This window comes from Pleurodeles waltl, chromosome 9, assembly GCF_031143425.1.
Source record: "Pleurodeles waltl isolate 20211129_DDA chromosome 9, aPleWal1.hap1.20221129, whole genome shotgun sequence".
NCBI classification, from domain to species: Eukaryota; Metazoa; Chordata; class Amphibia; order Caudata; family Salamandridae; genus Pleurodeles; species Pleurodeles waltl.
Genome location: NC_090448.1, coordinates 134765083 through 134790849, shown reverse-complemented (window position 1 = coordinate 134790849; position 25767 = coordinate 134765083). Strand labels below are relative to the sequence as shown.

Sequence of the window (25767 nt, the reverse complement as noted above, 5' to 3'; positions counted from 1 at the left end):
TAGATATTGCAGAAATATGACTGCATCAAAGCAAGAAACATCTATATCAGAAAACAGTAACGAATAGGTAAAGACAAATTCAAAACAAATGTGGATAGAATACAAACAAGGGAAAGCCAACACAATCCTGAGTGCAGTGAAAGGTGGCAGAGGGAAAGAGGATTTTCTGGGATGATGCCGTTAGGCAATAGTGGGGTGACTGTGCCATTTTATAGTCTTTGCCCTTCCTTTTGCTAACACCTCATATCCAAATGTATTTTGTTTTCAAGCTATGCAGGCTCCGATGCTGCTTCTGGAAGAGAATTCAGTGATGGGTGTGAAGGTATGCAAGCAGGAGGAAAACCTGCAAAGAAACATCATAGGAGATCTTCTCGTACTCGTTCACGCCAAGAAAAGACTTGCAGACCCAAATTGACCATCCTCAATGTAAGCATTTTGCATATGTCTGGTAGATAAAGTTGGTAATATAAGATACTGTGTTGCATATTCCTCAATTTAGGAAGTGCCACTGTGTTTCTAACAGCATACTGTGTTCTAGGTTTCAAATACTGGAGATAAAATGGTAGAATGCCAATTGGAAACCCACAATCACAAAATGGTGACATTCAAGTTTGATTTAGATGGTGATGCGCCAGATGAAATTGCTACTTATATGGTAAGTCTAATGGCATTGTATTTTTGTGTCCTGAAATACACAAGACCGGCTATGTTTGAGTGATCTAAATGTTGTTGTCTGTGAACATGATGGTGCATATCCATCAAAAGCACACACAACGCTGTCCTTGTATCCAAAATATAGTTTGCATGAGTGCAAATTAAATATATTTGTCAGGCTTCTGTGCCTTTACTGTAATCCATTGCTACATTGTGCTTTAACGCATGCTATAAAGAGCCATTTAGGTTTTCAATGATTTTAATGGGCATAAAGCACAATGCAAGTTGGGCTTTTCCATCTCGTAACTTGTATGAGTTCATAAACAAACAGAAGAAAGCCACAGCAGAGAAATCATATGCAACGGAAGAGAATTCTATCTCTTCCACTATTACAGCACTGCTGTCCAATATAATGTCATTTAGGACTATAAGTAGGAGAGAAGGGGATCATAGAAGGAGAATGGAGTATAAACATGGCAATCAATAAATAGGAACCCATACCATAGAACCTTGCACCATCTCTCCTCCAATGGATGTATCCCTGTTGAACCAATCTTGATCTTCACCGCTTTTGATAAACTGTTGAAGCTGAATTAATATGCATATTAAAGTATTACTCAGGAAAAATACTAAAAAACTTACTGGAAAAAGACTCTGGCAGGTTCCATGTGTGATAAAACAGAATGCTTCCGCCACACACTTCAAACACTGCTCAGACTGCAGTAGAGTGAACTGTTACAAGACAAATTGTGCTTGCACAAGAATACTTTCAGACAGATATGCCAAAACATTTTGTATTAACAATTTGTGGAATGTCAAGAGTTGGTATCCTTTAACAAAGGTTGAATATCAGTTGCTAATAACCTTTCACAGAATTCCATTACTCTACAAAATGTACCATCATTTATTTAGTCAGGCAAAGTCAAAATTTCTGTTAGTTTAAAGAAAGATGCTGTCTCTTCCATTCACTGCTTTCTTTAGGCTGGCTTTCCATTGCCCCTTTATGTACTCAGTCCCTGATGTAAAGCAAACGTTTACATTTTAATCTTGGGATCCAGGGCACTCTAGCTAATGTCCAGAGGAAACAAACTGCAACTCATGACTCTTCAAATCCGGAGTATGGTCCTTTGAGCAGTAAACCTGCTGGCCTTTTATGGAACCAATCCCCTTCATAACTTGTTAAGCTTTGAACCAGTCTCTGCATATTGATTTGTGCTTTAAAAAGGTTAGTCTTATGCTAAGTCATGACAAAATAAGGTTATACATTTCTGCTGACCAATGAAAATAATGGATGAGGCACAAAATAAATTCCATACTGAACATCGAGCAGAGCCAGTGTTTACTTTGAGCCAGTGGCTGCAGGTGTGGCCCACTGGCACTCATTTTTGAGCTGCGAGAGTCCCCCCTCTAGTGAGCAATTATTGCTCCTTTGTCCAGGACCACACACCAATACTAAGGTTGTTTGTTTTCTTCCCTTTTTTTTTTTTTTTTTTTTTTTCCCCTCTCTCCCTACTGCCTCATACTGGTGTTCTTTCTTCCCCAGTATGGCAGAAGGACTCTCCTTCAGTGATGAGGATCTGACAGCCATTCTGTCGGCCCCCTCACTTCTTGGTGATACTACCCTCTCCAAGAGTCTATCCCAGTTGGGCGACTGGGACACACTAGTAGAACTAAAACGATCTCATGTCAAAACTATTCTCCACAGGGCCGTTCTGACTGAATACCTCCGGAGCAATACAGCACCAAACGGATTGTTGGTCACCAATGCCCCACGTATATTCCTTGAAGATCTAGAATTCAGAAAGGATTGGGCTTTGATAGCATGGAAGTGTACCAGAGATTGGCTCATCCTGATCATAAAAACAGCGACAAGGTTATCCGAGGCACTTCTAATTCAGATAAAAACGAGTGAGAATAACCTAAAATCAGGGATGAGCATTCTCTCCTTTAAAAAGAAACTAGAGGAGGTAAACAAAAATATGAACGAGCATAAGGAATATCTCACTCAGCGAAAGATTTCTAAATTCCAAAAAGATCTCGATCGGTTCTCCTACGAGAAAATATACCCTTACACCAAATCGGATTATGTAGCGAAAACTAACAACATATCCGACACTTCATCTGGTGGTAACACCAGTTCAGATAATGATAGTTCATCATCAGATAATATGCGGCAACGTCGTGGACGACGTGGGCAACGCCGGGGAAGGTGGAATCACCCACCTATGTTACCCCCCTGCCCACCATACCATAATCAACAATGGGGTTGGCCTTCCCAATATGGACTCCCACCTCAATACCAGGCGCCCTTTTTCCAACACCCTGCACAATGGTCTTTTCCTGAGCCACCGCAGCCTTTTTTAGACAGAGGCAACGGGAGGGGAAAAGGAAAAAGGAAAGAGGTACATTGGAGGCCAAGAGAGGACACCCCAGAGAATATTGCACAAAGGCAACCCCTCCCAGGGACAAGCAAAACACTATAACGAGCCTGACGGATAATCAAACAGATAATATTATCAATCTGAGTAACCGGGTTCTGAGTGAAATTGAAACTAAGGCACTAAACAAGGGCTTAAACTTTGTGCCCACGCCCAAAATTGACTTATTTAAAACCCGAACAGAACTAGCGGGTTTGTTCCGAAAAATACGCTTGAAAACGTTCTTTTTGGGTAAACACTACGAGGCTTCAGAAAAAAACACTGGCCTACGCCCCAAGTCCACTTTCTGCCCAACCACGGGACAGATGCCCCCCGAGGTCCTGGCTTTTGAGAAATCAGTATCCCTAAAGGTCAACGCACTTACTGGGACCACCACAAAAACATACCATAATATGAGTACGGCCGAGCTTTCAGCTCTGAAAGGCCTAACATCTGACCCCATGATAATCATCAAACCAGCAGACAAAGTGGGAGCAACGGTAATTTCTCCACTTAAAATGTATAGAGATGAGTGCGAACGTCTGTTAGGTAACACCCACCATTATAAACGCTTATCTCGAGACCCCACACCTGATATTCAAGACGAAATTTCCTTTTTCGTGATGAAAGGCATGGAGAACGACTGGATTACTCGACATGAGGCAGACTTCCTGATACAGGCTAACCCTAGGATTCCCTATTTTTATATTCTCCCAAAAATGCATAAAGGGAAAATTCCCCCACCAGGGAGACCTATTGTATCCGGGATCGGATCGGTTCTAGAACCCCTGTCTCAATTTGTGGATTTCTTCCTTCAGCCATTGGTCAGAAGAATTCCTACGTACCTAAAAGACACGACGGATGTGTTAGTCTTATTAGACTCTGTGGCTTTTGACACAACTAGAGAACTGTTGATCACCCTGGATGTAGAATCCCTGTACACCAACATTCCCCAGGAGGCCACCCTGCAGGTCATTAGCGACCTTTTGGAAGCCAATAGAGGAGAGTCACGTTCACCCCCTGACTTCATACTTGACTTGGCACATTTGGCTCTCACAAGGAACTATTTCAAGTTTGAGGATAACTTTTTCTTGCAAATACAGGGTACATCTATGGGCAGCACTTTCGCACCTAGCTTGGCATGTCTCTATGTTGATCACTTTGAGAGACAGGTAGTCAACCACGATGACAACCCGTTTTTCCAGCAGATAAAACTCTGGAAACGATATATAGATGACATTCTATTGGTCTGGACAGGAACTAGAGATGAGGCGATTAATTTTGTAAATTGGTTAAATACAGCTAACCCTTTCCTGAACTTCACCATGACCATAGGTGAAAATCAACTAGCATTTCTTGATCTATCAATCTATGAAAGCAATGGGGCTTTAGCCACAGAGGTCTATTATAAACCTACAGATCGAAATAACCTGCTCCAATTCCAAAGCTTCCACCCAAGGTCCCTGAGGGAGAATCTCCCTGTTGGTCAATTTTTACGTCTGCGACGGAATTGTTCCACCCTCACAGACTACCGCAAACACGCTGAGAAATTGGTTAGTAAGCTGCAAACCAAGGATTATCCCACACATCTGGTGAAGAGAGCATACAAAAGAGCGGGGAATAATAATAGGGATCAACTACAACCACGCACTAGGACGTCTGACACTGAACAAATTGTGTGTGTGACTACCTTTAACCCACTATCCAATAAGATTCAGAAAATCATCAAAGATGAGTGGAAAATCCTTATATCTGGGGGTTTACCTTTTCAGCAGCCACTACATGCGTTTAAAAGAGCCACAAACATACGGGACATGGTTGTCCACACAAGACCCAAAGAAAAAAACAAGTCCCTAACGACACAAACCACACTATGGGGCTTCCCACCACCAAGAGGACACTACCCATGTGGTAACTGCAGTGTCTGCTGCTTCACAAAAAAATCAACCACAATAGACCTAGACCTTAAGACTCCATGGGCTCAAAGATCCCTAACCAACTGTAACAGCAAAAACGTGATATATTTGATTAGATGCCCCTGTAACCTTAAATACGTGGGAATGACATCTAGAAAGGTCGCCACAAGAATCTGCGAACATAGGAGTACGATCCGTTGTAAACGAGAGGCTACTAAATTGACTAACCACTTCCTTCTGGAAAAACATTCGGCAGATGACTTAAACTGGACGGTAATTGAGCAACTACCTCCATCGTCCTCCAATATGACACAGAGATTGCTCCAGACCGAACAACGTTGGGTCTGGAGATTACACACGGACACCAATGGTCTTAATGATGAGATCCCCTGGTTCACACTCAATAAATGATTTCTCTTACTAATTTATGAGTCCTCCCTTCCGTCCGCTTCTGCTCTATCTTTTTCTTTTTCCCCCCCCCTCCCCTTTGTACTGTCCCCACCCTCTACCCTGATCCTTTACGGGACTTTGCCCCGGGACCACTCTGTTCTCTTACCCCCTACTTTGTTTTTATCCCCCTCACTACCTTCCCCCCCCCCCCTGTCCGTTTTGTTCCCTCTTCTCCCTCCTCCCTTTCTTCCGTCCTTTCCCCCCCCCCTTTTTTTTCCTTTCCCCCCCCCCCCCCCCTCCTTCCTTTCCTTCATCCTTTCCTTCTTCTTTTTTCTTTTTTTCTTTCTTGGCCCTTTGGGCCACGGGACCGCTGGGAACTACATTTCCCAGCGACCACTGGAAACGCGAGGCTTCCGCTGGTGGCGCTCGGGCAGGAATCTTCCGGCTCGGGCTCCACCCTTACACTCGCTCGCATTCATGCCGGCTCCCCGGCTTTGCTGGGGCCCCGGCTTTGCTGGGGCGCCCACGGGTGCGTTTAAGCACATCGAGGCCATCAACGTTAAGAGGCCCGCCCCAGCACTCGATCACATTCATGCCGGCGCCCCGGCTTCGCCGGTGCGCCCGCCATTACGGAAATCATATCGAGGCTAGCAACGCAACGAGGCCCTCGGCGGTGATTAACTTCAATTGAACTCCAATTAACGCGCTAACAGGGCGCTCCTGGAATATCTTACAGCCATAAATAGACCGTTCTCCCTCAGCCACTTGTCTCAAGCGGTCCAAGGAGAGGACGAAATAGGCGCACGGCGAGCGTCCCCTTTGATGTAGTGAGTGGCATACCGGATCACAGGCAGCACAGATAAGCCCTTATTGCTTTTAATCTTACTTTTCATGTTTACACCCTTGGCCTAGTCCTGTCTGCACTCACTCAGCTGCCATTTCCCATGCCCTTGGATTGGTCAGGCACATTTTCTATGCCATTCCCCCACTACGAGATGCCATCAACTCACATAGTTGCCAAAAACTCAAACTCTTGCATTTGTGCTTGTCGGCAGTCAAACAAGACAGAATAACTGCCATGCCCAAAATGTTGCATCACAATGAAACCAAAACCAACTTCATCAGAAAGGCTGAGAATGCTCCAGTGACACATTGTGTAGAAAATCATAGCACTTTCCAGCATTGCACTTTCATGAACACAACTCCAACCAAATCATCCAAAAACACAGAAACAGTAGGCTTGAAGCAAAGACTATGAGTGACCTTGTAGAACCGCAAACATCTGCTCGCTTTGCAGATGCTGTACCCCCAGTCAGTGATCTATTACAAAGTGGCAATCACCTAACCTGAAAACAGCATAGCAGACTTCAAGATAATCATCTACTGTCAAGCTTCACATAAGCATACCATACTTTACTTCAGCAGTGGTTTCTTTATGTGGGAATTGGGGCATTGCCCCCACCTGTTTGTTTGCCTCCAAGCCCAACATTAAATGTTTTGGTTCAATTATTTTTCTTTTCCTAGACACACCGACAGTGCAGTGATTTTATTTGAGCGTGGGCAAGTTTGCCTTTCTGCATGAGTGAGGGCAGGTGAGACTCAATTGATTGACACAGGTTCAGACGGGTGCCTTGCTCTGACCAACCTGACATGCACACTTGAATCCTGTCCTACCTGACCGGGCCATTCTTAGAGCGGCTGTCATATTACAGCAAAGGAGCAGCATCTGGATTGGCACAGAAGATGTGGGGGTAGGACTGGGGGGCCGAGCTGTAAAGAGAAGCATGGTCAGGTCATAAGGTACCATTATGCACGCCCAGAGATAGCTCACAATTCGGTTCAGGTAGGAAAAGTGCTGTGACTGTGTTGTCTCCAAAGGAAATAGGAGGATTGTTTAAATTGCCAACTGCTTCTGGAAAAAATAACCGGATTCGGCAGAAACTGTTACTGCTGGAAGTGTTATAATGCTCATTCTCCACCTGCTTCCATTGACCCTTGTTCTTTTTTTGTTTCGGAGCCGGAATGTCTCAGCACGCGACAAGAGTAGGCGCTGTAAGTGGCTCAGTCTCAGCCAGTCAGTGCTATAACAAGCATGTGAATTTAGAGGTTACCAATAGCCCTGTTCAGGCTGGTGGAAAGCTGCTACACTCCACTGAAAGGTTCAGGGGGCTGCGTCCATGTGAAGTCCCTTCCAATCTTTCAAGTAGGTCTGCATTCACGGCAGAACCCCTAACTGCTTTTCTAAAGGGAAAAATACTGGCCAGGTGTTGCACATGTTAATTGCATCTGATGGAATGAACATGACATCACAGTTTGGCCAAGTCCATTTCTGAGACAGTTCATTATCTGAGGAGGATAGGGCGAGGAGGACCGCGCAGAGAACACTTCCAAAGAGAGGAGCTCTTTCTGTTAATGGTAATTACCCTTTAAATCAGTAACGACACCTCTGGGTCCACAACTGAGCTTTGGACAAGCGTGGCAAATCTCCTGCTGATGAAATACAATTTGCTCATTGCTACAGAGACACTGTGAAGAAGTGGTGGTAAAAAGGCAGGTCCCAGCATGTGGGAGCTAACAATGGTCGATCACTGGAAAGTAGAAAATCGTAGTCAAACTAAAATGGTTGTTTATTTTCTTCTACTTCTCTTCGGCAAGTCTGCATACAATCCCCTTCAGCAAATAAAAGGGTCGAGGCCGGGCTTTAGCCAGACAGTAGCCGTAATTTTCATTACATTTATGTAGCGCTTAATTTAGTGGTTAGTCCAGCATTCTTGTTTGTTAGTTATTGGGATTAATCTAATATCTCAAACGACAGCTGCCGTGAAAAGAATCAGCAGCCCCGCAGGACAATGGAGCTGATTTTCACCTGTTCTTCTGGTGAGAGGATGCTCCTTGTACAGCTAGTTGTAGCGCACATGCTCAACATCTGCATCCTTCCAAGGTCACTCGTTCTTCCTCCACACACCTTGCCAGAACGGACTGTAGGAACAACAGCACTTTCTAGTTCTAATTCTCACTCTTTGCTTTCCACCCTTCCCAACAGGTACTACCCCTTTCCCACTCTGGCAGCAACACGCGTCCTATTTGCTTATCTAGGATAGAATTCACGAGCATGTTAAATTTGCACTGTAAAGGAAGAGGATTTCACAAGGATTTGCTTTATCATGATTGTTCTACTTTATAAATGTCTTTAAATAATTTATACACTGTGTACGTGTCTTTGTTGGTATTCGGATGACCCTGGGCACCTAAATAATCCAGTGTTCATAAGTAGTGCTGCAAAGATTGCAAGATAGTGATTTTAGACGCTAAACTCCACGCCTTTATTATGAATGGCAAGTTTCTGTCTCTGAAGCAGAGTTTGGTGCTGTTAATCCTTGTATGTCAGCACTACTGTTTGAGCTACAGTATTTTTTTTCATCTCATCACTGTTATTTGAACATTTCTGGGGTCAGCAAAAAAATAGTCTGTACGTAGAAGATTGCAGATGAAGTCATTAATAAGAAAGGGTGGTGGCTAGGGTGGACACTTAACGTAAAACTCTACTAAAGGCCCGTTGAGAGTCCTAACTAATTCACCTCTTTCAGTTGCCAAACAGCGAGCATGTTATCCCGAGTGGGCACTGCAGGGTGCCAATGCTCAACAGCTCTTTCATTCACCTGCTGGGGGCGAGGTAGGAGGCTAGCTGCGTCCAAGAGGTGGCCGGCTGGAGAGGCCGAACTGCCTCCCTGAGCAACACCCTGTGCTGCTGTCTGAACCAGTGAGGACAGGCCACCCCAGCAATATTGTCCATAGTGGGGAGGCCTTAGCTTAATCCTCGGCCCGCTCAACCGCCACTGGAGCAGAACACGCTTGTTTGCAGAATATGTGTGAGCCACAGAGGGCTGCCAGGAACCTGAAAGCGGTCCTCGTACTGATGCACACGACCCACAGGGCCTCATGCATTCCTCATGCCCTGGGGGATAAATAAGCACACAAGACAAGAAGTTACAACACCACTAGTGCAGCACTGTTGCTACTCGAGACTACAGAATTGCGGCGCTTGGAGATGCATTAAGTTGGGGTGCTGCTCGGGCAGCCTAGAAGATCTTTAGGAATTCCAACGCACACTCCTGTGAGATGCAGGCTCCGGTCTCTGCTCTGAACTGGGTGGCTTGGCATTAAACTTGTGCTGTTGATACTCTCTTTTCCAATATATCCACCACGTGGGGCCGGTGGTATTATTTGGCCACACACATGTGCTACCACTGTGGGGTGTTCAGTGTGGGGAATCCCATCCCAGGCACTCTATCAAAGGTCCTCTCTTCCCGACCCCAGGCCTTTTACCGTCAGCAACAGAGGGGCCTATCATTCCCCCCACCTCCTACTCTGATCATTGCCTCATGACAAGATGAAGCCAAAAGGTGTAAAGCCTTCCCTTCCTATGGGTGAGGACCTGGTGCCCCTCTGGGCGCCTTCAAACAGCACTTCAGTGGCCCTTCAGCAGCTGGATGCCACTCTCTCCATGCACTCCACCAAGTTTGAACGGGTTATACAGGCCATACTGGACACAAAGACATCCCTCGAAGTAAAAATTTATGTAGTGTCACAAGACGAAAATCTGTGAGCCGACCATTGCAAGCTGACAAAGTGGTGGCAACAGAGTCATCCCTAGTCGCCTTGCGTCCTACTGTCCTGGAGCTGCAGACGCAACTGAAACACCTGAGTGCAGAAGTCGCCTTGCTGCACCACAGGGCATACGATGCGGAAGGGCATTCAAGATGCAACCATGGACGTTCCATGGCCTTTTCCAAATGGGCAGAGGGCCCAAATGTGGAGTATTTTATTAAAAAATGGTTGATGGACAATGTGCTTTGCAACAGAATACCTATTTGTTTATTGATTGAACGGGTGCACAGGATTCCAGGCAGGCCTCCCCCTCTTGGTGCCCCCTCAAGACCACTTATGGCCTGCCTCTCAACTATCGGGACTGTGACTTGATACTCCAGCGCTTTCGAGCCAAGGGGCATTGGAAATTTGAGGATGCCTTCATCACAGCCTATTCCAACTTTACAGCAGAGATACAGTTGATGCAGAGCTCTTGCACCAAGGTCAAGCAGTGTCTCCATGACCACAATGTTAAATATACCCTATTGTTTCCTTAAAAAAAAAAAAAGTACTAGATGGCAAAACAGCCCATATTTCTGCTTCCCCAGAGGACGTCTGGACATGGCTACATGTCATGGGTATGTCTCAGGGCTGCAAACGGAGGCTGCAACTGAGGAGTGGTTGACTCCTCGCCCCTGCCGCCGGCGTCACAACTTGTCAAGGTTAAAACCCACCAAGACTCAAGCGGCAGAGGATCAGGCTAAAGCTCTGCTTTAAACCACCCAATACACCACACTCTGCTTCACTGTGCCCCCAGACGAATGTATATTAGAATCTGGCTCTGACACAGGGAGTTCCCATGGCTCCTCTGTGGACTCCATCAAAGGACCAGTGGTCACCCCACAGACAGCTGATGATCTCTGATAAATGCACCACCGCCTGCCATGCCCCCTGTTTTTGTCACAGGTGGCTCAAACCACACCAGGAGCAGTACGTCCCGCTATTTACTGATTGAAGTGCAGCTGGTGCTTACCCTCTTCTGGGTTCACTGAGGTGCTGACGACCCGGGGTACGATGGGCCTGATACTTGTACACCACGGAAGGTTGCCAGAGCTCCAGTGATTGTGTCTGGGCACTCCTAAAGTATCAGCTCTAGAAAATATGCCACCGGCAGGCTGTAACCATTACCTACTAGGAGGACTGGATGCAGTATCACATCCTAATGGCCTAACCCATGAAGTAAGACACTTCCAAAGAATCAGTGCCCCACCAAGAAACTTCCACATGGACAAGTTTAACCCCATGCATGATTTTTGTTGCATAGATAGTTATTTGGGGGTTATTCACTAGAACCGTTTTGTATAATGATGCATGTTTGCTTCAGCAGATTTGAGATTGGTTGACAGGAGGTAGGGGGACCCAGTGAGGGGGCACGACTACATGATTGTTTGTCAAATGTTGTGATCAGCGGTTGTCATCCCCTGTTCAATTACTGTATCTGCATTATACAACATGAGCACCCAAGCTGACATGATTGCTCCACACTATATTGTGCTGACATGGAATGTGTGTGGTATGACGACGTATACCAAATGCTATTGGATTCATGCTTAACTCGAGCGCTGCCACATGCACATAGCCATGTTGCAAGAAACCCATCTTACTGACTCAGTGGCACAGGGGTTTGGCTCCTAGATGACAGACAGAGGTCCATGATCTATGGCATCTTGAACACCCCATGGAGTGTGAATACTCCTTTTGCACTCTGGTCCACAAACTACACACTATAATTGATTTGTTTCTCGAATCAGCGTGCCTAACCCAGATGGTTGCCAGGGCTGAATGTTTGACCTGCACCCTGTCTGACCAGTGCCCACTGCAGGTGGAACTGCAGTGGGGCAGGCCATGCACAAATATCCCCATTTTGGCACCTACAAACAGAGGTACCCTCTGATCCTCCGTTTTGAGAGGAGCTATTGGTGTATATTGCCCAATACTTTGAGAACAATAGAGACAGTACTGTGCCACAGGATGGGATGCACACAAAGTGGTAGTGAGGGGTCACTGCCTCTCACCAACCTGGGGAGTCAGGCATTTTTAGAAATTGGGTCTCTGGTTGGCAGTCTGTTTGCACTCTGTCCCATTCAGGGACCCACGCTCTAGTCAGGGTAAGGGAGGTACAGACCTAGGATAACCCCTGCTCACCCCTTGGTAGCTTGGCACAAGCATTCAGGCTTAGCTCCAATGCAATGTGTAAAGTATTTGTACAATAACACACAGAAATACAGTGAAAACACCACAACATGACTCTACAGTAGTTTAGGAAAATAGGCAGTATTTAGCTGATTAACACAAGACCAAAATGACAAAAATCCAACACACACAAGCAAAGTTATGAATTGTCAAAGGGGCAGTACTCCTCCTCGAGCTCTTGAGCTCTTCTCCTTGGCAGAGGTTCCTCTTGATCCAGAAGTGTTCTAAAAGTCTGGGGTTTTGGGTCCACTACTTACACCCATTTCTGCCTTTGAGGTAGGCCAACCTCAAAGGAAAGTCTCTGTTGTTGAAAAGATCCTGCCTTGCCCAGGCCTGACCCCAGGTACACACCAGGGGGTCGGAGACTGCATTGGTTGAGGACAGGCATAACCCTTTTCAGGTGCAGGTGTCAGCTCCTCCTTTCCCCACTCTAGCCCAGAAGACTCATAAGGATAAGCTGAACATTCCCAGCTGTCTAGAGGGAATTCACAAACAGCCCAACTATCAGTCTGACCCAGACATGGATTCCACAGGCAGACAGAGGCACATAATAGTTAAGCAATTAAATGCCCGCTTTCTAAAAGTGGAATTTTCAAACTGACAATCTAAAAAACAACTTTACCAAAAGATGTATTTTAAAATTGTGAGTTCAGAGACCCCAAACTTCTCATCTCCATCTGCTGCCAATGGGAAACTGCACTTAAAAGATATTAAAGGCAGTCTCGATGTTAGCCTACGGGAGAGATAGGCCTTGCAATAGTGAAAAACTAATTAGGCATTATTTCACTATCAGGACATGTAAAACGCATCAGTACATCTCCTACCATTAAATTGCAGTGCACCATGCCCATGGAGCTGCATAGGGCCTACCTTAAGGGTGACTTACATGTACAAAAAGGGAAGTTTGGGCTTGGCAAGTGGGTACACTTGCCAGGTTGAATTGGCAGTTTAAAACCGCACACACAGACACTGCAGTGGCAGGTCTGAGCCATGTTTATAGGGCTAACTCATGTGGGTGCCACAATCAGTGCTGCAGGCCCACTAGATTTACAGGCCATGGACCCCTCCAGTGTACTTTATTAGGGACTTACTAGTAAATCAGATATGCCAATTATGGAAAGGACAATTACAAATACAATTTACACAGAGAGCACCTGCACATTAGCACTGGTCAGCAGTGGTAAAGTGCCCAGCGTACTAAAACCAGCAAAAACAAAGTCCAGCACACAGTCAAAAATACAGGAAGCAGAGGCAAAAAAACAGGGGAAACCACGCCATCGATGATAGGTCTAATACGCGTGTACTATACCATAAACTGATGTCACTGGAGTCTGAAGTGTGCTCACTAGAGAAGGGGATCGCAGTTCAGGTGACCAGCCCTGACCTCCATTGCTACCTCTGGAAAGCAGAGATGTGGAAACACGCCTAAGCAGACATGACTACAATCATTACCTGACCAGCCTGCATGCACAAGGTGACCGCTCAGGTAGACTGCTGGCATGGCTCATTCGGGATGAACACCAACGTACCCCAGTTGGGGCCATCAGGTTAGACACCGGCTGCTTGGCCACTACACAAACAGCCATTAATGATGCTGTTCACGACTATGACCGCATGCTGTATGCGTTTGGGCCTGCTCCCACCTCTGGTGAACTGGCGTCCCCTATATAATCTCCCCTGACTGCTCACTCCACTGCAGAAGGCTGAGTTCGATGATCCGATTCAGCTCAAGGAAATTCAGGCTGCTCAAGGGCATATTGTCTGGAACAAGACTCCAGGCACAGATGGCCTACCGGCTGAATGGCAACCTACTCTGCACTTCTTGCCTAACCCCTGCTGGAAGTGTTTGAGGAAATAACTTGAGGTCAGCTCCTGGACTTCCAACCCGAAGCACTCATAGTAGGGACATGAGTAGCTTGACGTGCTCTCTTACAGGCCACTTTCCCTGCTTAACCCGGATTGTAAAGTGTTGGGTAAAATACTTCCAAACAGACTTCCTCCCCTAGTTAGCAATCAGGCTTTATTCCAGGTCACAGTACTTTTCTAAACATTAGACACTTCTTAAGAATTCTCCAGGATATCCCACAGTCTGATAGGGTGGCAGTCTTCTACATTGAGAAGGGTTTCAGTCCCCTCAGCTGGGAGTTCCTGTTGGAGTCCTTACTGTACATGGATTTCAGTCTGGGGTTCATGAACTGGGTTAGCACTTTGTACTCTAACACACTAGCCAAAGTGAAAATGGGTCGATTAATTTCCGACAGCTTTCCTATACACAGAGGCACTAGGCAGGGATGTCTGCTCTCGCTGTTGCTGTTCATGTTAGCAATGGAACCTTTTGCATCCCTTTTACATCTCCATACATAACACTGTGGTATTCCGGACCTTTTATGCTGATAATCCGTTGATATATCCTCAAAAGCGTGTGGCCTCTCTTCCAGATTAAAATGGCTTTACTAGACACTTTTGGTGATATATTCGGGCTTAGAATAACCTTGTTGAAATCCTTCCAGTTCCCCCTCGCTCAGGTTCCAGGCCTCTTCCAGAGTAACGGCAATTGATGAACTAATATAACCTGTGTCCAGATAGTACTACCAATGTTAACAACTCCACGATAAAAAAATAAATCTCAAGCTTTCAACTCGCCAAGAAGTCCTTCTGTTGACAAATGTAGGGCCAGATAACTACCCTACTGTTTTTTCTGAAGCAGTTTGCCAGTGTAGGGAAAACTGGACAGTGCATAACTAGAATGAACAATGGCTTCACAGATCCCCTTTGGAACTCCTCAACTTGAAACTAGTAAGCGCATATGCATGTATGTACATACAGGATGCATTTCCATTTCACCAGCAATAACGGTAATATGCACAGAGTTCAGCTATTTTTCAAAGTGGTACATGCTTACAACGGTTGTATGACAAGACAACAAAGAAAAAAACACGCAGGCCTTTACCAATCATTTTGTACCATTCAATGTTATACCACGCATATGCCTTTACCTTGCATTGAAAGTCTATTTAAGGTAAATATTATTAAAGTAAGTTTGTTTGTGTGTATATGTGTATGTATATATATTTTATTATAAGGTAAAAGATGTGTGGGTGTATATATATTTTAAATATTTTGTGTGTGGAGACCCCAAAACCCCCCTGTAGCCGGTTGTCTTCCGACACGGCTCCAGCATCCGAGTGGCGCTGTTCGCGCAGCCGCGAGATCAGCATCACTCGTTGCCCTGACGACCGGGGGGCCGGCGTCGGTGCAATGACCCCGGATTTCTGTATCCGGGGAGCAGAAAGGAGAGAGGACGGACAAGAGCGCGGGACAGAGGAGCCGGACACTGCCGACTTCAAGAAGGAAGAAACCACGGAGAGCGGAGACCAGGAGGAACCCAAGACAAGAGCGGGAACCACTGACGATTCGAGGGACAAAGAAGGCACGGAGAATCCAGAACGGAGTGAGGATCGCTGAAAAGCCGCCACGTCCCAGGAGCGGCGTGGCTCACCAAGGTACGGTCCTTTCTGAGGGACAACCAGCTATTGAAATGGGGAGAAGGGGGCAGGAGGGGAGAGGGCAGGGACGGGGAGAAAGGGGTTGGAGAGGGGAGCAGCTGGGAGGGGACAGGGAATTGAGGAGAGAAGGAAGGACTGAAATAGCAGAAACAGTTCTACTGTGGGGTATAGATTTAATATTAAAGAGACATTGAGTTTGCCATTGCTCTCTCTGGTCAGACACCGAGGGTGACTGAAATCACGACCTCCCATTCATACCTGTCCACCCAGACACCGGGATTACTCTCTCTCGCTCTCGCGCTCTCTCTCTCTCTCACTCCCCTTGTTATCTATCATTTATAGGCTCCCTATAAATACATCTCCTGACTTACCTTCCCTTTTCGTTCCTTTCCGGTACGTCGGGAGACGAAACAGAGGATCACCGCCAGTCAAGCAGGGAGCTGGGAGAAAGACAAAGAAAGATTACGGACTAAGAGGACACCAATACACTGTGAAAATTATAAGAACCTTTAAATAAATACACCCTATCACTTACCTGCGTCTCAGAGTCCTTTCTATCACCTGCCCACTGTAACAATGGTGTCAGAAGTGGGATTTTAAGGTGATATTAAGGAGACCAGGAATCATGGGGGAAAAGCCTACCCTAGAGGACATGATCCAGCAACTAGCTGAGGGACAAAGGCACCTCCAGCTAGTATGAGAGGCACACCAGAGGGAGGCCAAAGAAGACCGGGAAGCCTTACTGAGTGCACTAAAAAGCCAAGCCACCATCATGGCCAATAACCAATTAGTGCACGAGACGGCCCTACAGAAGTTGACGGATACCATTGCGGCGAGTAAGGTACACCCCAATGTCCCTTGTTCAGTCATCCAGGAATTCCAAGACGGAGAGGATCAAGATGCGTTCTTCACGAACTTCGAACGGGTGGCTTCCTCTGCCCAATGGCCAGAAGAACGTTGGGGACAGTACATTGCACCGCTTTTAACCGGCATTTTACAAACAGCCTACCAAGCCGCTAACCCGGGAGGCACGACACCCTATAAAGAGATTAAAAGAAGTATACTAGAGAGGGTAGGCCATGATTCCGAATATTATAGGTTGAGATTTCGGAAGATTAAGTGGGGACAGGCCGAGGATCCCCGGACCTTCTACTTTAAAGTCAAGGACCTCAGGTTAAAATGGCTAGGGCCCCTGGGATCAGAGAGGGAGGATGTAATTAAGGCAGTAATACTGGAACAATATCTGGAATCCCTACCCTCATCCACCAGGAGTTGGATAAGACAACACCCTAATGTGAACACCGACATGGCAGTAGATTTGGCCTGTGCCTACCATAGATCAGTCATTTTTAAAAGTCCTAGTCCTAAGATAACAAGCAAACCACCTATTGTACCCTATAAGTCCTTCTCCCGAAAATTCCCAGAAGAGACAGGGCCTGGCCGCAGCGGAGATACCCCTCCCATGCAACAGCCACAATGTTACAGCTGTGGGGAGTGGGGCCATATAGCCAGATTATGCCCAAGAAAAGGAGAAAGAGGGGAACCCATGGAAATTGGGGTCACCCGGGGAAGGGTCTTGTGCACAGGGAAGGGTACTCTCAAGTATAAACAAACTATTAAAATAAACGGAAGGGCTGTCTTAGCTCTTATAGACTCGGGATGCAGTCAATCAGTGGTGCGAGCAGAGATATTAAATACCTCCGACCCACATACTAACCAATGGGTATCCATCTGTTGCATCCACGGCGACAAGAACAACTACCCTTTGGCGGTAGTTCGAGTAGAATGGGAAGAGAACCAGGACCTCTTACCAGTGGGAGTCATGGACCGACTAGTGGAAGAGTGTATTCTGGGCACAGACTACATAAGGTTTCCCGAACTTTTAGAGAAGGTTAAATCTCATACCTTGACTACTGACTGGTGGACCGAAGCACCCTTTCATAACACCCATATCGAAAACAAACCATGTCGCATCAAACTGACGAGACGGGAAAAGAGACAAGCAAAACAAAAATATCTGACCTTAGGACAAGGAAAGGACAAGAAAAAGTAGTAGCCAATCTCACCACGTTCCCACCATCATTTAGGGCGAGTCAACGAGAAGACCCAACCCTACGTCATGCGTGGAGGACAGCAAAATCCGAATCCACGAATGAGGTGGGTCCCTACTTTCTTATCCAAAATAACCTCTTATTGAGGGTTCTAAAATCCAACAACATTGTAAAGAAACAATTAGTAGTACCCGAACCGTATCGCATACAGTTCCTCTTCTTAGCACATTACCAACCGGGGGGGGCACTATGGAAGAGAAAAGACCGAGGAATACCTCCTAAGACGGTTTTAGTGGCCCGGGATCTATGGCCAACTCAGAAAATATTGTGCGCAATGCCCCCGGTGCCAACTGATCGAACCCTGACCCCACAGGAAAGCCCCACTACAACCCCTTCCTATTATCGATGTACCCTTCTCCCGGGTCGGTATGGATCTTGTAGGTCCCCTTTTACCCTCCACCAATTGGTATTTAGTTGATTATGCTACGAGGTATTCCGAAGCCATTCCCCTCTCTAGCATGACCACCAAGGCAGTGGCCCAAGCGATGATCTCGTTCTTTGCCAGAGTGGGATTTCCTCAGGAAATCCTAACGGATCAGGGAACACCTTTTATGTCTGCTCTAACGAATCACATATGCAAGATCCTCTGGATAAAACAGTTAAAAACCTTGGTTTATCACCCACAAACGGACGGCCTAGTCGAACGCTACAACTGTACCATCAAAACACTACTCCGGAAGACGGTATCTGAGACCGGGAGGGACTGGGACCAGAAACTCCCTCTAGTACTCTATGCTATAAGGACCCACGAGCAGGCTTCCACCGGACACAGCCCGTTTGAGCTGGTCTTTAGAAGACAACCCCGCAATCTCTTAGATATGGCTGCAGAACTCTGGGAAGAAGAAGGCGGGGAGAAAAGGCCTCTACTAGAATATGTACACAAATTAAAAACCCAGCTCCAATCTGTGTGGGAAGATGTCCATAAACACTTAGTATTTCTTTTGACTGATTTGGGCTTTTTCTATGTCCAAGGAGCCAGACCTCGCTCCTTCCAATCCAACGACATGGTCCTAATATTAAAGTCCTGTTCTGATAACAAACTTTTAGCACGGTGGCAAGGTACATATACCATCTTAAAACCCGTATCCCCAGTCACGTATCTAATTGAGCTCTCCGGACACCCCAAAAGAACCCAGATATATCACGTCAACTTATTAAAGAAATGGGAAGAGCCAAATGAGAACCCTCCAACGGAGGCTACAGGATTTTTAGTAACTCCTGAGGCTTCCCTAGGAATATAACTATTTCCCACTAATCAGAAGGAGATAGAAGAAACTCCACCCATCAATCCGAACCTTACAGAAGGTCAGAAGACCCAACTTATGGGTTTATTAAAATCATATCAAAAGTTATTTTCCGGAACCCCCGAAGAACCAAAATTGTGCAACATCACATCAGGACCCCTGAGGGAAAAACAATAAGACTAAGACCATACCGTATACCTGAGGCCCGCAAACACCTCATTGAAGAGGAAGTACAAAAGATGCTAAAATTACGCGTTCTAGAACCGTCCACTAGCCCATGGTGCTCCCCAGTGGTTATAGTACCAAAACCTGCCGGATCTATATGTTTTTGAATTGACTAACGCAAACTAAATGAAATATCGCTATTTGATACCTAGCCCATACCCCGAGTTGACGATTTACTAGAGAAATTGGGGAAAGCACAATATATGTCAACCCTAGACCTCACAAAGCGATATTGGCAAATTCCTCTAGCACCTGCAGATAAGGAGAAAACGGCATTTGCCACTCAATCAGGGTTCTATCACTTTACAGTTCTTCCTTTCGGCCTACACGGGGCCCCTGCAACGTTCCAACGATTAATGGACCATCTATTAAAACCATTTCAGTCATTTTCCGCAGCTTATTTAGATGATATTGTCATATTCAGTAATACCTGGGACGAACACCTAGAACACCTACATAACATCTTCTGTGCCCTGCTTCAAGCAGGTCTCACCGCCAATCCTAAGAAATGCAATCTCTGGAACAAAAAAATTTCATACCTGGGGTACTTTATTGGAGAGGGACAACTGCGGCCCCAAAAAAATAAGGTGGAGGCCATACTACAGGTGCCCACTCCCACTACAAAGAAGGGTCTGCATTCCTTTTTGGGTCTCGTAGGGTATTATCGTTCTTTTATTCCCCAGTATTCAACATTAGCCGCTCCCCTCACTGATCTCCTTAAGAAACCATACCCATCGAAGTTGCCTCCCTTCTCCACGATACAGTTAAACAGCTTTCACCTACTCAAAACTGCCCTCACTTCAGAACCGGTTTTATGGTGTCCTGATTTTTCTCAGCCCTTCCATCTCTACACGGATGCTTCCGATGTGGGACTAGGGGCGGTACTCGCGCAACCAAGCGAGACCTGTCTTGACCTCCCTATAGTTTAATATCAGTAGGAAGTTGCTGCCACGAGAGTCATTATCCCATTATCGAAAGGGAGTGCTTGGCCATTAAGTGGGCAGTGGATAGCCTGAAATATTACCTTCTGGGTCGCCCTTTTGTGCTGTTCACCGTCCATGCCCCTTTGAGTTGGTTGGCTTCCCATAAGGACTCCAACTCCCGGGTGCTACGCTGGTTTATGGAACTCCAACCTTTTTCCTTCCAGGTCCGACACATTCCGGGCTCTCAGCAAGGACCCGCCGACTTTCTGTCCCGGTTTCCGGATCCTGCGGTACTGTATCAGTCCCGATCTTGGGATGGGGTGTGTAGCGGTTGTCTTCTGACACGGCTCCAGCATCCGAGTGGCACTGTTCGTGCGGCTGCGAGATCAGCGTTACTCGTTGCCCTGACGACTGGGGGGCCGGCGTCGGTCAATGACCCCGGATTTCCGTATCCGGGGAGCAGAAAAGAGAGAGGACGGACAAGAGCGGGGGACAGAGGAGCCGGACGCGGCCGACTTCAAGAAGGAAGAAACCACGGAGACAGAGAGTGGAGACCAGGAGGAACCCAAGACAAGAGCGGGAACCACTGACGATTCGAGGGACAAAGAAGGCACAGAGAATCCAGAACGGAGTGAGGAGATGCTGAAAAGCCGCCACGTTCCAGGAGGGGCGTGGCTCACCAAGGTACGGTCCTTTCTGAGGGACAACCAGCTATTGAAATGGGGAAAAGGGGGCAGGAGGGGAGAGGGCAGGGACGGGGAGAAAGAGGTTGGAGAGGGGAGCAGCTGGGAGGGGACAGGGAATTAAGGAGAGAAGGAAGGACTGAAATAGCAGAAACAGTTCTACTGTGGGGTATAGATTTAATATTAAAGAGACATTGAGTTTGACATTGCTCTCTCTGGTCAGACACCGAGGGTGACTGAATTCATGACCTCCCATTCATACCTGTCCACCCAGACACCGGGATTACTTTCTCTCGCTCTCTCTCTCTCTCACTCCCCTTCTTATCTATCATTTATAGGCTCCCTATAAATACATCTCCTGACTTACCTTCCCTTTTCGTTCCTTTCCGGTACGTCGGGAGACGAAACAGAGTATCACCGCCAGTCAAGCAGGGAGCTAGGAGAAAGACAAAGAAAGATTACGGACCAAGAGGACACCAATACACTGTGAAAATGATAAGAACCTTTAAATAAATACACCCTATCACTTACCTGCGTCTGAGTCCTTTCTATCACCTGCCCACTGTAACACCCCCTTTTTAAATTATCCTTACAAACCAATACCCCTACCTATCCCTAAACCCTAAAAATACCCTCACCACCATTACATTTACCACCCCTAAACCCTAAAAATACCCTCACCACCCATTACATTTACCCACCCCAAAACCCTAAAAACACCCTTACCACCCTCTAACCACTTCTACCCACCTCAAACCATAAAATGTCCTTACCACCCAATACCCCTACTCACCCTAAACCCTGAAAATACTCTTACCACTCAACCCTACCTACCCTTAAACACACCCTCGTCATCCAATACCTTTACCCATCTCTAAACCATAAAAATACCCTTACCCACTCCTAAACACACCCTTACCATCCAATGTCTCTACCTACCCTTACTACCCAATTTGCTTAGAAATTCACAGGAAAAAAAAAACAAAGTTTACAGGTATGTTATAGTTAGGTTCAAATTGTTTACACACAAAACCATAGAAATTCAATTGTTATAGGTATACTTTAGAAACTATAACTTGTACCCTAATGTAACTATAACTCACCCCTGCCGTACAGTTTTCTCATCACTAATTTTATTGCAAATGTTGCAGTTATATTATGAATGATGCCATACAAGATGTCATAACTGATGTGATATTGTAGGGTAAGTAGCAGTGCAAGGGAAGGGCACGAGTTATAGTTGTTTGAGATAAATATAATAACTGTTGAATTTCTATAGTTTTGTACTGTACATATAAAATTTTAACCGAACTATAACTTCCCTGTAATGTTGGTTTTTCAGTGAATTTCTAGGGTTTTTTCAACATTAAGTAATATTTAATTACCTTATGTTAATCCAACCCCTCCTGTGGCCAGGCCCCGTGGCCATCCCCCCTAGAGGCCACAAGCTCCCTCCAAGCGAAAGCAAACAACTATGTCCTGAGGGCGGGCACCTCGGGACATAGGAAGCCACCCCTCGTGGCTGGAACCCCTACGGCCATTAAAGGTTCGAGGAGGAGGCCCCCCTCCTTTGTATTTGTAGGGTTTGGCTCTGAGGAGGTGGTGGTCTACCTTCCTTTCTTAACATCACCCTGCCCTGGGAAGGTGGTGGTCCCAAGGCTGAAAAAGGCCCAGGAGGGAAGGCTGAGTAGTCTCCCCTCCCCAGTGTAAAGAACGGCCTGACCTAGGAGAGGTGGTGGTACCCAGGGCAAAAAAGGGCAGGGAAGGGGTCTGTGTGTTCCCCCCCCCCCCAAGATAAAAGATAGATCTTTCTCCAGGGAGGTGACAGTCCCCAGGGTTGTAAACAGCCTTTGAGGGGGGACTGTTCATCCCCCCTCCCACTTTTTGTCCCAAAGATGTGTCAGTCCCCGGGACTGAAATCGGCCATGGGGAGGAAGGGGCCGTATGTACCCTCCTCCCCAGTAAAGTTATTACAGTTTGCCCCTGGGGCCTGGCCCACCCAGGTGCCAACGTTTAAACCAGCATTGGAGACTACAATTGTTTTTTTTTTTTTTGCCAAGATGTGCAGATCCTCTGGGAATATTGGGGCAAAAATGTAAACAAAAATGCTATGCTTTTTGTCCCCGGCGGTGTTCCTGGAGATCCCCACCACTAGGCCTAGGGGGTCAGGGTGTTCCTACTCTGCCCACTTATTTTTTCACTTTTTTTATGGGACTCGGCTGAGTCAAGTCCAAAAAATGGCTGCCAGCCCTTCCTGGTTAAAGTGTTGGCAGCCAATCAGATCTCAGCATGAGATCTGTTAGATCCACAAAGGATCTTTGTCCCTAGATATCTATATTTCTTTATCTTTCAATATTTCAAAAACTCCTGAATTGATTTGCACCAAATCACAAAAAGATCTTTCTAGACAAAGATCCAGCTTTCTGCCAAATTTGATGTAATTCTTTTCAGCGGTTTGGGCTGTAGTCCTGTCTAAATTCTCTATGGGAAATAACGTTGGAAACATGTTTTTTTGCCCCTCCCCCAGCACCCGCCCCCTTTTCTCGGCACCCACTTGATATATCACCCGGAAACTTTCCATGCACAACTAGACACAGGAGGACCCTTTTTTGGAAAGTTTCATGAAGATTCGTCAAACAGCATGCCCTAAGATAACTATAACTGCCACCCTCACCATGCACAGCTAACTACCCCAGATATTACATCATTCATAACATCTTCTATGGCAACATTATTATCATTGCAACATTTACAATAAAATTATTGATGGAAAAAAAACTGTGCATGGTGGGGGGTGAGTTATAATTATCTTAAGGCACGAGTTGTAGTTACTTGAACTAATTCTAACTATAATGGCTGAATTTGTATGGTTTGGTGCATGTAAATTCAGAACCTAACTATAACTTCCCTCTAACCTTTGTTTTTTCAGTGAATTTATAAGGTTTTTTAAAATGCTAGTTCCTAACTAAACGCCCCTGTAACTTTTGCACACACACTCACTTATACTTACCTTTAATGTGTGGTAAAAACTTGCATTGTAAAGGCACTGGGTGGTAAAAGCTGTTGTAAAGGCGGTTTCCCCTTACAACACAACTTGCATCTCCAAGATGATCTTAAAACACTCTCAAGGAAGTGAATCTGGCGTAGAGGCCCACTGTTGGTGTGTACCGATCTATATACATCATAGGTCAAAGTATTATTTAGCTCACTCGTGCACAGTTTGACAGGGTACACAATGATGAAAATGAATGAAAAAGTGAAAACACTCAATATTGCCCAATTGGGCAGACACTCCAAAACAGTATGATAAACTCAGTGCACATCCTGGACAGAAACTGCCATATACAAATTGTGCAAAGTGAATAATCAAATCATACCACCCAGTCTCATCATCTGTAGTGTCATGGAAGAGTATGGTAAGGTGCCCCCCGCCAGGCCCTCCTCAAGTTTGTGCGGAGCGAGGTGAGAATCCATTCCTCTCCTTTCTGAAGTAACAATAGAAAAAAACAGGTATCCAACACAGCAAAAGGACTCAATGAAAGAACACTAAAATACCACTGTAAAATGAAGGTAGATTAGTCTGTGAACATGGAGCTCCTCATCGGTATTCAAACCATTGGGGGCTTGGTGTTCAGTTAACTTAACTTAGATTCCCGCTTTCTTAGCATGGTCACCCTGTCACCTCCTCTGGGATCCATAGTGACATGTGCCAAAATATTTAAGTATCTTACAGTTACTATTGTAGTGTGTTTAAAAAACAACACACTTTGTGAAAGAGTACAATATGACAAAACTTGTATTGCATGTGATAAATTGTGTTATAGGTTTGTGCCTAGTGGTATGCGGGGGTGTGATCTCCTTAAGGTTCATAGATAATTGGCAATCTTTACATTTACCACATATGTAAACACCTTTGAGTTGGGAACCAATACTGTTTGCACAACCTTTCTCCTGTATTATCTCTCTCTTCACCAGTAGGTCCCTAGGGGATCTGTTTCTACAATAGGTGATGAAGGGCGTATCACTAATGGTATTGCCAATTATCCAGTTGCTTTTCAAAAGACTCCAGCTTTTTGCTAGAATCCCCTGCATTGACTTGATTAGCTGTTAAACAAGGTCATCAGTCTGGTACGGCTATTCTCATTACTGACTTCATTAGCTCTATTGCCATTTTTGGGCCCAAACAAGATTTAATTTTTGGTCTGTCTGCTGCTTCTCTGGACTGCTCTATCTAAAGCCCACTTGGGATAGCCACGTTGGGTCAACCATAGTAACATGGCATTTTTCTTAGTCCTAAAATCCAAATTATTTGCAATTCATGCAATTCATTTTGGCTCACACTAATTCACAATAAGGGCTCTTGGAACACTGATGTCCTGGACATCAGCTCCTCCCACCAGCCCATCAGCAGATTCACGTAGCTGGGAGTGAAGCAAGTGCTTAACACAATCCCCTGTACCTGCTTGTATAGTGTCTCAGTGAATGTGAAGATGTTGTTCATTAAGCAAAATTGCATCATGTCCAAGAGCATCCTTGTATGGGCATAATAGAAGATGAGTCTTGCCCTGAGGAAAACATCTTTGTGTAATATGTTCGTGTAGAGCGACTCAATTTCTAAGGTCAGTAAGAGAAATTCAGGTTCCCATATGATGCCCTCTATCCTCTTCAGGAAGTCTTTAGTGTCTTCTATATGAGAAGGTAATGCACCAACAAAGGAAAGTGAAAAATTATCAATGTAATTTGAAGTGTTTTCTAGAAGACTATTCCTGGAAGACACTTTGGTTCTACTGGTGGGTTCATGAGCGATTTGTGGACCTTAAGAAAAAGATACAATATCAGCAGTCTAGAATGCCCTTTT

General features: G+C 45.7%; 1 protein-coding gene across 2 annotated transcripts in view; it reads left to right on the top strand.

Moving 5' to 3' along the window:
* Positions 1–25767, top strand: part of WNK2 (WNK lysine deficient protein kinase 2) — a 637481-nt gene that overhangs the window by 403660 nt on the left and 208054 nt on the right. For both annotated transcript variants that reach the window (XM_069206415.1, XM_069206414.1), the window contains 2 exons: positions 270–426; positions 539–655. In XM_069206415.1, coding sequence (XP_069062516.1) covers positions 270–426; positions 539–655 — 274 coding nt within the window. The remainder of the gene's footprint in view (positions 1–269; positions 427–538; positions 656–25767) is intronic.